This window comes from Medicago sativa, chromosome 6, assembly GCF_051527215.1.
Source record: "Medicago sativa cultivar Bolivia chromosome 6, Bolivia_mono, whole genome shotgun sequence".
Lineage (NCBI taxonomy): Eukaryota > Viridiplantae > Streptophyta > Magnoliopsida > Fabales > Fabaceae > Medicago > Medicago sativa.
In genome coordinates, this window is record NC_140754.1 from 90,445,663 (window position 1) to 90,458,990 (window position 13,328).

The 13,328-nt window shown below is 32.6% G+C and overlaps 1 protein-coding gene and 1 pseudogene across 1 annotated transcript; both read right to left on the reverse strand.

Moving 5' to 3' along the window:
- Positions 1-9,193: 9,193 nt before the first annotated feature.
- LOC146918107 (uncharacterized) lies at positions 9,194-11,286 on the reverse strand. Its single transcript, XM_085721998.1, has 2 exons — positions 9,850-11,286; positions 9,194-9,808 (listed from the first exon to the last, which is right to left on the reverse strand). The coding sequence occupies exons 1-2, from the start codon at positions 11,284-11,286 to the stop codon at positions 9,194-9,196; spliced, it is 2,052 nt and encodes a 683-aa protein (XP_085578124.1).
- A 190-nt stretch (positions 11,287-11,476) lies between these two features.
- On the reverse strand, positions 11,477-12,961 carry LOC146918108 (uncharacterized; annotated as a pseudogene).
- Between the last annotated feature and the right edge of the window lie 367 nt (positions 12,962-13,328).

A 13,328-nucleotide genomic window follows, 5' to 3' on the forward strand; every position in this document is an offset into this window, starting at 1 on the left:
GACTTGTTTCTTATGATATTTTGGCATGTTAAAAAATGGATAAAAATATATGTGAATTTTGCTTGTGATCTTTGGTGCCTTTTGTCAATGTTTGTGAAGTTTTTTTGCATGTTTTGATTCCAATATTTTGCCTCATGATGATTGATACTTGATGAATAAATTTTGTGATATGTTTGTCTTTGATTTAGTGTATTTGGTGCTGTTTGTGATGTATGGTATTAGTTTCTTGGTTTGCAAGTTATGTGAGTTTTTGTTTGTGAATAATAAATGCAAAATAGGCCTAAAATGCATCCTAATTGTTTGGCTTGATACTTTCTTCTAATTCTCATTATTAACACTGAAATGAAACCTTTGGAAAATTGTTGAAATGTGAGGATTAGAGGCCTTGTATTTGCTTTGTATTTGTGGTTGATTTTTAGGAGTATTTTGCTACTTTCTTTGTTATGTTTGATATTTCTTTGTGATGTTAGTTTTACCATTTGTTATGCCACTCTTCTTTGCCTATATTTTCTACTATTTCTTATGCCTTATTCTACTAACAATCTCATCTATTTGTTTCATACATTCCATAAGCATCTCATCCTCCATCTTATATTCTTAGCATTTATTTCTTGCACTTTAAATTTTGCCAAGACCTAGCATGTAAAGCTTAGGTATTTTGTAGCATTGCTTTTAAATTCTTGCAAGACCATAGAATGTAAACTAGGGTATATGTAAAGGACAATGGACTCTAAAGATGGACACACATCACATGTATGCTTTAGATGTATGCCTAGGGAATGTATGCTTTAGATGTATGCTTAGGAATCACGACACTTAGAAAAATTCTTTTTTCCAAAAAATGTGAACAACTTCACTCAAATAATTTTCCAAAGAAACATTGGGATCAAAGTCCCATTGAATTTTTCCCTTGTATTTTCTTAATAAATGATAAAACAATTGCTAAATACTTTGACTAAAGTTTTGTAAATAAATTGACCAACCTCACTCTTTTCCAATCGTCAAGCCCATGAGGCCCCTTTCTATTCTTCAACTTCTATTTTTCAAACTTTTAAAATCAATTGAAACTCACAAAAAAACATTTTTGGAAGAGAACTACATGGAGTTTGATCCCTTAAAAGGGCATGTAGGCAAGAAGTCAAAACTTCTCCAAGTCCAATAAAACAAAAATCCAAACACATTCTTCTCCCTCCAATTCTTAACATAGCAAACCCTTAGGTGTAAATAACATTTTCAAATAGCATTTAGAAATAAAGCGCGTGTGTAGAAAGTAAAGACGGTTCCTATAGGATACTATAGTCGTTATGGGTGCCTAACACCTTCCCGTGACGAAAACAACTCCCGGACCTCGATTCTCAAGGGTTTTTTTTTTATTTTTCCCTTCCCAAGAAAAAATGAGATATCAAAGGTTAAAAAGGTTCAAACTTAATCAATGTTTGACACCCAAAAAACCAAGATAAAACAAAATGGACATCATTATTACTAAATTTTTATTGTATAAATATTCAATTAATGTCATAAATTTTAGAAATGTATACATTTATATCCTTTATTTACTTAGGTAAAAATAAAAATAATTTATTTACTTCAAAACTATAATAAATTAGTAATAGATATATACATCATTTCTTTAAAAAAAAATGGAGAGGATATCAACCCATTGCAGAGGTAGCTTTAAACTGTGATAGGGGGATTGAAAAATAACTTTTACATTCAGAGTGAGTAAAATAACTTTTTAATACTTTAAATTGTCAATTTTCAAACTTTTAAGAACATCAATTTAGTCCAATAATGTGACTCAATTTAGTCATTTTCACTATAACTTTAAAGGTTATACGGTTGTGTTTAATTTAAAGTGTTACTTTACTATTTTGAAATTTCGATAATTAATTTTCTCACACTTACAATTTCAAAGAACAAAATGATGTTTTATTGTTTTAGAGTAGACAATGACATATTGCAAAGAAAAATGTATCCCCTCTTTAAATTTGATCTATTGTCAAAAGCAAACACTAAACATTAAGAAAAATTTCACCGAATTTTGATTTATATCTTGTTTCATGTGGTTTAATTTTCTCACGATGCTAATATATAAAATATAAATATAAATTAAATAAAATCAACTAAAATGTAACATTAATTTATAAACCTTAAATTTTGTCATCAATTGATATATGTAGACAGTCACACCATAAGGAATGTAAAAGTACTATAAACATTGATTATTGCCACAACAATGGTTCAAAACTTGATACATGAATGTAAATATATCACGATAACCTTACTAAAGATGTTTGTCATACATTGATTGTGGTCATCAAACTTCTATTAGGCTTGTGAAGCGACATATTTTGAAATTTGGTGATCACAATCAAGTATTATGTACATATTTAGGAGAAAATGTTCAGCCTACATGGACTATGGCCATCAAACTTCTCTCAACTTTGTCTTGCCAAACTGAAGTTAGAAGGCCAAGCCAATGAAAACCGAACAATTCCTAAAGGATTATTGTGATACATGATACATTAAACATTCATGTATTTAGTCGTGAGCCTTTGTAGTGCCAATACTTTTTTACCATCATTGGTAAAACTAGAGAGCATTCTATATAAAAAAGATATGGGTCTTGTTAACCAGTGCCCCCGGGGCACTGGTTAAGGAATCCAAAAGTGGAAATTTTAAATCAAAAAGAACACTTTTTAAACTTTTAATGCAATGACTGCACAACTTTCAAAACAAGATATTACTATATATGACTCCTTAACCAGTGCCCCGGGGGCACTGGTTAACATTTCCCAAAAGATATTATATTGATTGAAATGCAGTAAGTGGTTTGAGAGAAAATTAATGACGGGGGTTTATTTGTATGTGAAGAGAGGTTGAAATGAATGAATTTATAGGTGAAAATAAGATGGGTTTTTCTATCATGTGCAAATTTGCACATGTTAAGAAATTTAAAATAGTAACTTTGCATTGGAACTTGAACATTTTGTATTAAATATATAACTTTTTGTTAAATAATTGTTGGTTTCAATAAAAACTTACTACTTTTAGTTACATTAACATGTGCAATATTGCACATATTAGACAAACCCAAATAAGATAAATAGTAGATTTTTTTATAGTGTGAATGGACTTTGAAGGTAACTTCGTATTGTAAATTAGGTGGAGAGGTTGAAAGGTACAATTAATATGAAGTGAGATTGAATATAACTTATACAGAGGTGAAAAGAGGTTACAATGAGCTTTCAACGTGAAAGGATGTTGCAGAATAATTTGTAATTTTAGAGTAAGACCATATTTCGAAAGAAGAAAAAAAATTACACAATACTGTCCAAGAAAAATAAGAAAAAATAAATAAATTTGAACATTTCACCAAAATTTGAAGTACATTATTATCTTGTTTCAAGTGGTTTAATTATTCTTTGTAATAAGTGAGGCGCGTCTTCCATCACGTATAAATTAGTTTTACTATTTGATTAATAAATTTTATTATTGAATCAAATGAAATATCACGAGACTTATAGATCAAATAGAGAAAAGTACACTTATGCATGATGCATTGCTATTTTACTTGTTCACATTAGATAAAGCATATCTAAAAAAGATAGTAGTTATATGTATAATCAATGTTGTTAACAAATGCTAAATAAGTTGTTAAAAAAATGCTAAATATAGTAGTTAGAACATAGTGCTTTTATATTTGAAGATCAATAGTGAAAACAAAACTAGAATGGGGGACCAACAGAGACCATGCTCCCCCAAAACTTTTCTTAAATTTTTTTGTATACTATTATATTATTATATTGAAGATGATTTTCTTAGAAATTACATATGATTGTTTATACTAAATAGGAGATTGTTGAAAAAATTACCTCAAATATGACAATGACAAGCAAACATATCAGAAGTAAAAGTTGGTTCTTTTTAGGCTTAAATGCACTTTGGCCCCCTATGTTTTAAATAGTTGCGATTTTGGCCCCCTAAGAAAAAAAATGGATATTTTGGCCCCCTATGTTTTGTTTCTCTTTTGGTTTGCTGAAAAGTCAATAAAAAAATCGAAAAAATCAATTTTTAAATTAAATAAATGAAAAAAAGAATAATAAAAAAATACAAAATAATGAAAAAATTCGAAAAAAATAATGTCAAATTTTTCAGATTTTTTAAAAAATTCAAAAAAAATACGGAATTTTTTTTAAAAAATCTGGAAAATTTGACATTATTTTTTTCGAATTTTTTCAGAATTTTTTTCGAAATTTTTTTTTCAAATTTTTTCCAGAATTTTCTAATGTTGAAAATTTGACATTCTAAAGGCGCAAGGAAACGAAAAAAGTATACACAAAAACACCAACGAGAATACAACTTGGCCACAAATTTGGTACATATTTCTTCTTTAGGGAAATGAATGTTGTCCATGAATTTTTGTCAAAATTTTTTCGTTTTTTTAATCATTTTTATTAATATTTTTATTTTTCAAGAATTTATTTCATTTTTTTTAATATTTTTTCGTTTTTTAAATTTTTTTTATTTTTTCATTTTTCCAGAATTTATTTCATTTTTTTGTAATATTTTTTCATTATTTTTTTCGTTTTTTAAAAAATCTGGAAAATTTGACATTATTTTTTTCGAATTTTTTCATTATTTTTTAATTTTTTATTATTCTTTTTTTCATTTATTTAATTTAAAAATTGATTTTCTTGATTTTTTTCATTTATTAAATTTAAAATCTGGAAAATTTTTATTTTTTTATTATTTTTCATTTTTCCAGAATTTTTTAATATTTTTTTATTATTTTTCATTTTTCCAGAATTTTTTAATATTTTTTTATTATTTTTTTCATTTATTTTATTTAAAAATTGATTTTTTCGATTTTTTTATTGACTTTTCAGCAAACCAAAAGAGAAACAAAACATAGGGGGCCAAAATATCCATTTTTTTTCTTAGGGGGCCAAAATCGCAACTATTTGAAACATAGGGGGCCAAAAGTGCATTTAAGCCTTCTTTTTAAATTCTTATAGAATTAACTTATAATATATCTTATAATTTTTTAAATTTCTTCTATATCTTATGTATTTGAAAATTTATTTTTTCTTCACTAAATTTTACTATCAAACTTGGTCCCCCTTAAGTTGAGGTCCTGCCTCCATCTCATCCAATATTAAAGGGCGCATAAAAGAGGGTGGCTAAAAGATGTGCGATAAGCATTATTTTTTCAAATAAAATTGTGATTTTTTTTTTCTTTTTCATTTAACACATAGTCGTGAAAAGTGAAATTAATAGTCGTGAAAAGTGAAATTAATAAGAAATTATAATTGTTTTTTGGTAGTGGCCGGGGTTTGAACCTTGGACCTTTCATATTTTATGTATTGTCCTAACCAACTAAACTAAGCTCACGAGGACAAGAAATTATAATTGTTGATATTGTTAGTTAGGTTAGACACATTTACCTAGGTTCGAACCTAGGATCTAACAATTATATGTATTCCTCAAAAAAATACAATGTATATGTGTAAATTTTAGTGATACTTTTCAATTCGTCTAAAATCAAAAATAAAATCTCATTTTTTAAAATAAAAGGCGAAATAAATTAAATTAATATAAAAGAGAAAAATATCTGAAAAATTAAACGTAATTTTTGATACTTTTAAATGAAAATCTTACCTAATTTGGCCTAAGTCCCCCCTCGTTTAGAAAAAAACTTACCTAATCCATGATAGAAAATAAATGTAAACACACTTTTACCCTAGTGTTTAGTTAGCTATGTACCCATCATCCAATTCGTCAAATGACATGTCATATTTTTACATTAACTTTATTTAAAAATAAAATCAAATTTTGAATGAATGTTGCAGCATGTATTAAAACAAACTACATATCCACCAAGTGATTATTGAGATCAAGTGGTTAATGAACTCCATCAAATAATGAATTGTTTGAGAGAACTCTAATTCGATTCATGGGTGAAACAATTATCGATCAAACTTTACTTATCTTCTGGTCAAACTCCAGATTACTATGGATCCTATTTCCCAGGGATGAGAGGGTTAATATACAAAGAAAAACTTAAGGTAACGTAATAATTTACCAAAAATATTTTAATTTATCATATAATTATAAAATAAATAACAAATTCAATTCAAATTTTTCTTTTCCGGTTATACTACATTTGTTTTTACCTAATTCTACTAAATAGTATTAAAACAATTATAAAATTATTCTACTCATTTAAACTCAAATTGAAATCATTTTAAAAGGAACAAATTAACAATGAAATTGAAATCTTCTTAAAAATTCTCACCATTGATTTACCCAGAAAGAAAAAAAAATCAAAGATGAAATTAATTAAACAAATGATTTCTGTTAATTTGTTTGTGTTCTATAGTTTGACAAGTGAATACAAAACTCATCTGTTTTTGTTTTTATTAAAGTTTAAACCTATAAATACTCAAGATAATGAGCACACCAAGATACGACAAGAACATTATTCATATAGTGTCGGTTGAACTGTGTGAGCCAACTAAATAAAAACAACTACTTCCAAGATCAATGACCTTCACCTCATGAGAATGTCATCATTTCTTATGCATATTTCTAAATTACAGTCCACAACATCAATTGCAGATACAATATAAAGGTTTTAAAGGTCTCTGCGTGATCATCGTTGATCGCAATAATGACCGCAACAACAATTTAAAACTATGCTCTCATGAGCTTACTTCCTATTATAAAACTTATAATTTTGTTATAGCCATGAAAATTTTGATATTGGTTAACTTTATTTAAAAAAAAAAAAAATTCGGTATCCGGCCAATGACCGATAAATTTGAGTAGTCCAATCCCATTGTCTATTACTAGCTAACTTTCGTTACAATTAGAAAGTCATGAGCATATAAATATTAGTTTCATATGGATATTTATAATGAGTTTCCAATATTAAATATGTCCCTATTGATGATATCATAAGCATAAAAAACTAACTGATTGCCAGCCTTGAAGAAGATGTCATATCTCGTGATTTGGACAAACATGCAATAAAATTGATCCATGAAAAAAATCCTCAAAATATGGCATTAGGCATCTCTTGAGGTAGGGAGAACGCAGGGGAGTCTAGCGCTATGGAAACAACGCACCGTGGCTAGGATGTAAAAAAAAAAGGCATGAAATTAAAAAAAAATCCAAAAAAAAAGTATAAAATTTTTGACAAAAAAAAAAGTATAAAATAGAAGGATCATACGTGATCATTGATATGGTAGAAAATTGTGAATTCGTTTAAAAAATCACATCAATAAAATACTTGATGTATGGATCAAAGTAATCAAGCAACCAAATCAAGTGGGTGACATATATAAACATAAGCAAAAGTAGAAAAAAAAAAAAGAGAAAGAAAAGACGAACACACGAAACGAAATTTGCTTACCCAGTTCGATCCAATACTGACCCAGTCTATGGGAGAGAGCAGCCCTCCGTTCCACTATAATGATGAGTAACTTTACAAAAGAGATATCAAAGGGTTACAAGAATAAGTCTTCAAACCTAATTCTACCCAAAGTCTCAATCTCTTCCCGTGACCAAGAGACTCAATCCTAACAGTGTTTCCCAAAGTGAATCAATCACAACCCTAATGTTTGTTGTCAAGAGCAAACTCTATATAAATCCTAGTTTGTTGTATGTTTCTAAACCCTTGTTTTTAGCCCCCTCTATCTCTAAAGGTTTCATCTGATACAAGGTCTATATTTATAATAAAAAAACCCCTAAAAAATTGGTACAAATCTCACGCATAAAAATATTTTTTATTTTTATGCATCAGCGCAAAATCGTGGCTTGATTTTTTTCCAGAAGCAAAACTCCCAAAACTGCATCCAAAATCATGGCTCGATTTCTCCAAATCGTGGCTCGATTTTGGCAGATTTATGATCCTCAATTTTGAGTCACTTTCACAATAGATGCTTTCTTAGATTTATCTATCGTTACATAGAATACTAGGGGTGTTGTTAATTGGGAAGGGAAATGTCAAACTCGTGTCCTTGTTCATCATTATCGTTCATTGTTGGTTATTACTTTGGAGACTCGTTACTAGTTTGTTAGAGTTGTGAATTTTTAGAATTCTCTATGTTATGAGTGTTGTGCAATTTTTGAAGCTCATGGCCAAGATGGGGGTATTTGGTTGTTGTAATCGTGTGATTATCCTTATGTTATTGAAGTTGTAAATATTTATTACCAATTTGTAAATATTTGGGGGTATTTGGTTTTGGTATTTCTCTGTCGTTGTGGTGTGTGTGGTGGAGTGAATGCAATACCTTTGTGTGTTGTTTGGTCTGGAAGCATTATTCTCATAGGCGATAACTAAAGTAATTGGTAGGGGTCACATAAAAAGGGCAAGAAGGAGTGGGCCTTTGTGTAGGATCATATTGTTTGGGATCATTATGTTTGGGAATACTGCTCTTTACCCAAACAGGTTTGCTCACTCCCAAAGTAAAATACCAAACTGCCCCTACGCATGTTAAGTTACGCTAGTACAATTATTAATGTATGTTAAGTTACGTTACGTATGTTAACATGCGTTAGTGTTATTTGTTGAAAGACATTGCGCATGTTAACATGCGTTAGTGTTATTTGTTGAAAGACATTGCGCATGTTAACATGCGTTTGAGTTATTTGTAAAAAAAAAAACACGCATGTTAACATGCGTTAGTCTAATGCAGTGCGTGAGTTAACTCACGTTGCCATTTGCACTGGCGTGAGTTAACTCACGTTCATAGCAGAAACAGAAACTGCATTAAATGCATGCATTAACAGAACAGACTTGTGATAAGTCTAGAAAGACCCGTAATCACGCCACATTCATAACTTAACCAAATTATGCCAGTTTAAGAAGTTTATTGGATAATACGACATAATTGATCAAAATTACTTAAAAACATCGTTTTTATCACAATCACATAATCACATATAAACGATCCAAACGGCCCAAATTTCATAAATTCGCCGGTAATGACCCGTAATAATTTAAACACACTTAATGACACGTAAACGATCCAAAATAATTCATTTCATATATTTATATAATATTAGTTACATATTGGCCATAAATATCAAAATTACACAATAGGCCACCAAAAAATATGTCGGGGTGTAATACCACCAAAAAATAGGACGAACACCCACCGACCCAAAAGTGTCATAACCTATATAACTAGACTAGTGATAGTGCATAATCTCCATCTTCATCCATGACTTCGTTCTCTTGCTTTGGCTTTTCCGGGGTGTCCAAAGTAATAGGATTGTGCTCATTTGTTGGTTTCTTTGGCGGCTTTGGCTCCTTAGACATGAGCTCATCGAAGGCGGCGTTTCTATCCAAAAACTGAAAAAGCCATTGCTCCGCAACACCAATCTTGTGAGTCATCCACTCCTTAGGAGGAGGTGGTAGCGGACAATTTTCTTTCAACTTCACATGAAGAAAGTGGTCCGGAATCAAGCAAAGGCACATTATGTTGGAATGTGCATTAAGTGGTGGAGCACTCCGGATTGGAAAATATGTCTCACATGAACCACCCAATTCGGGCAAGGTCAATAGAACAACCGCTCTATTGTAGCAACTAGCAACAATGTGACCCATATCCGGAGTGGTCAACCACTTCTCTGGAGGTGCAATACCACTTTTACTTGTTGGAGGGTGTAAACCATCCAAGATAAGTTTGCAACGGCTCTCGGTAGCATATATTGGCAAGTAGTCACTCTTGTGAGTTTTCAACTCATTAATAAGTGCATGACGAACCAAAACATGATCATCCTCATGAAATCCATGTGCCTAGCTACGACCCGGAAACCACAATTACCATCACCTCTAACATTCACAATGTCTTCAACGTAAGGTCTCATGAAATTTGGAATTTGTGAAATGTATGGTATTTGCAAGTAAGGTTGTTTTTTTGAAGTAGGAGTTGAAGTTTGTGAGCGGGAGCAAGGGCCAAGACGAGAACCTTTAGTCTTATGAGACTTACTCTTGCCATGTGAGCATTGACTATCGGGATTTTTAGCATCAATAGTTTCCCACCTAGAGGGGATTCGACCCGTGGACCTCGTTTTCGGTGTAGCCTTCACCCTTTTAGGTGCTCCCTTAGTGGACATATTTTTCGGAGGTGGCTTTAACATTGTCTCCTGAAACCCTAGTTCACGTAACTTGTATTTGATGAAGAGTTTCATCTTGTAAGGGGCCCTCTTGAGACGTTCTTGAATGGCGTTCCATTCCTCCATAACGGAAAAATTGGCATCAACCTCTTGTCCAATTACACCTAACCTTCGCCAATGAGGATGTATTTCATCCAAAAGAATAGGCAATTTTTTCTTTCTCTTCTCGGCAAGAATGCAAGCACAAGGTAACCTGAACGTTGCCATTTGCACACAACCACAATCTTCTTTGGCAAAGCCGAATCTCCTAGAGCGTTCATATTCTTCATCGATGAAACCCAAAGCGGCCTTAGAGACAAACCCCTCCAACTCGGAGAATAACTTGTTTTTTTTGTATTTGTGCACCATGACGGTTTTGCTCCTCCCAAAACTCCCATGTATCTCACCGAATTGGTTTTTCAACATTTTGTCTATTTCATCCCAACATGTTGCCAAATCTCCCACACTACTCCTCAAGTATCTTTTCAATTGTGCATGAGCCGATTCAACAATGTTGGTGCTCCTACACCCTAGATGCAAGTATGTATTCGTCCATGCCCTCACAAAATGCTTCTTAAGGGGCAAAACGGTTTCCTCAACATATTTAACAAACAATGGAAAAGGTCCGCATACCTCATCTTTGAATGTCAACCATGCAATTGCAAATGAATCCTCCATAGGAGAGTTAACCACATCTCTCCAAGCATTCACTATTTTCTTAACAACCTCACATTGCTTGTCATCATCCGCTTCCTTTGCTTCTTTGGCAACAACTTTTCCTTTTCCTTTCGAAGGATTGGCATTGACTTTACAATCCGTGATGCACCTAGATCTTACATTCTTCTCAATATGAAAATAGCAAAATACATGGTCCGTTTTAGGGAGAACTTCGGCAACGACTTTCATCAAAGCGGGGTCCCTATCCGTGACAATCACCTTAGGCATGTTGTGTTTTGAGGTCAAAAGACCAACCAACATCTCAAGTGTCCATATGAAGTTATTCTCTCTTTCAAAGGAAAGAAAGGAAAACGCAACCGAATAGGTCAATTTGGTAGAGGTGACACCAACAATCTCAAATAATGGCATTCGGTATGTATTGGTTTTGTAGGTGGAGTCCATGACCAAAACGGTGGGAAAAGTGTTGAGCATATCAATTGAATCCGGATGAGCAAAGAATAAATCTTCAAGAGTGGTTTCCTCGCTATTTGCTCATGTGAAATAGACATACTGATGCTTCTCCAACTTTGTAATCAAGTATTGCAACTCAGTCTTGTCCTCCCTTTGTCCCTTGCGCCATCTAGTTCGTACATTATACACTTGCTTGATGCCTGTCACACTTTCTTTGTTTCTTTCCTTCAAATCCGTGAGAATATTCCTAGGCTTTGCCAAGCTCTTTGTCATGTCGATAACTCTTTGCTTCTCCTCCCCTTTTAGTCGACCCGCAAGAAGGTGGCCGGATAAGTTTGGCGCCAACTCATGGTTGTGAACTCCACAAAGCATTGCAATCCACCATTCTTGTGTTTTTTTTCTTCAAAGAAGCATTTCAACCTAAACGAACAATTGCACTTCCTTGATCCCGTGCCTTCAAGCTTCGGTTTCTTCCTCGTCTTAGGCGGCTTGTATTCACCACTCCTCTCACATTGCATCGTCATGTATGGCGCTATTGTACTAGATTTATCTATAGAAATAGTAAATCCCTCCCTAGCCGCTTGTCGACGAACCCAACCAAGCAATTCTTCTCGATCTTTCCATCTCTCGTTTGTTGTAAAAAATGAACCGGTCTTTTCTTCAATAACACGAACACCGGTAGGTACCGGTTTAGGCTTCTCTTCAAAGTTACCGGTAGGTACCGGGTTTGCTTGATTGTGAAGTATGTGAGCTTCAACTTGAAAAGGAATTTTCACTTTAAACTTCACTTCATTGGTTGGTTTGTCTACGCCGGAAGGTTCACCAGAAGCTTTGTTTTTGCCCGGTTTGGGCTCAACGCCATCCTCCGCCACATGTTCCACCATGCCACTCAATGTCTACTCAATAAAAAAATACAAAGAAAAAATAAATAAATGACTTGTGCGGCAAGCAAAGCATGTAAAAAAAAGTGGCGCAAAATTTCAAAATCTGGACAACAGACTGGGCAACACACTAGCGTGAGTTAACTTGCGCTAGTGTTAACTTCCTACGCAAGTTAAGTTGCGCAACACTCACAACTAGCGTGAGTTAACTCACGCTCAGCCCTAGCACCTACTGACAAAAATGACGTGACAGGCAGAAAAACCAGGAAAATAGGATGAGTTTTGGGGATACATTACCTGTTCTTTGATGCTTGATGAGCGTAGAAACTTGCTTCCTGACGATTTGCAATGATTTGGAGTTGAGATTATGACCCAAAAATTAGCACTTTTTGGGTTTTTGGAGGTGGAGGGAAAGAAAAAAGGGTGTTTTGGGCTTGCATGCTGGGTTTTGAACTAAAAACGGCACTTAGCGTGACTTAACTCACGCTACGTGACTTAAGTCACGCTACGCAAGTTAACTTGCGTAACGCATGTTAACATGCGTAGGGGTAGTTTGGTATTTTACTTTGGGAATGAGCGAAACGATTTGGGTAAAGAGCAGGATTCTATGTTTGGTCTTCTTGCATTAGTTACCCATGGTATGATATCTATTTTTTTTAAGTAGTTTAGTGTTAGATTTTCACTCCTAAGATGAGTAAACTAGAAATCAGACGTTTGCAGTCCAACTCCCTGCATATTGTATTATCTCTATCAATTGAGCTATGATCACATAGACTATATCTTCTTATTCTTAATCTCAATTGTGTATGAATCATTTCTCTCTAAACTTTATGGTTTAATTTTATACTTAATGGTTCACTAATTAAATGATCTATAATTGATGATATCTATTATGAATTATCCTCTCAATTTTTAGGCTATCCATAAAAGAGCACCTTAAATTGGGTGCTTAAATTGAATTTATATGTCCACATCACTCATTTTACAGTAATACTTAATAAGCATCAATTTTCTCCAACCCAGCACCTTAAAAGAAATTATTAAATAGGTCCCATAAATAATTTTATATCATTATATTACAACAAAATTTATTTATTTTATTAAGATTTATTAAATGGACCCATGAAAAATGAAGAGAGAGAGAGGGTGCTT

Bases quoted from the DNA above. Each gene is read 5' to 3' on its own strand.
- LOC146918107 (XM_085721998.1), bottom strand. From the start codon at position 11,286: ATGGACTCCACCTACAAAACCAATACATACCGAATGCCATTATTTGAG. The intron at 9,809-9,849 runs GTTAGAGGTGAT...GGTCGTAGCTAG, and splicing joins ACGTTGAAGACATTGTGAAT to GCACATGGATTTCATGAGGA.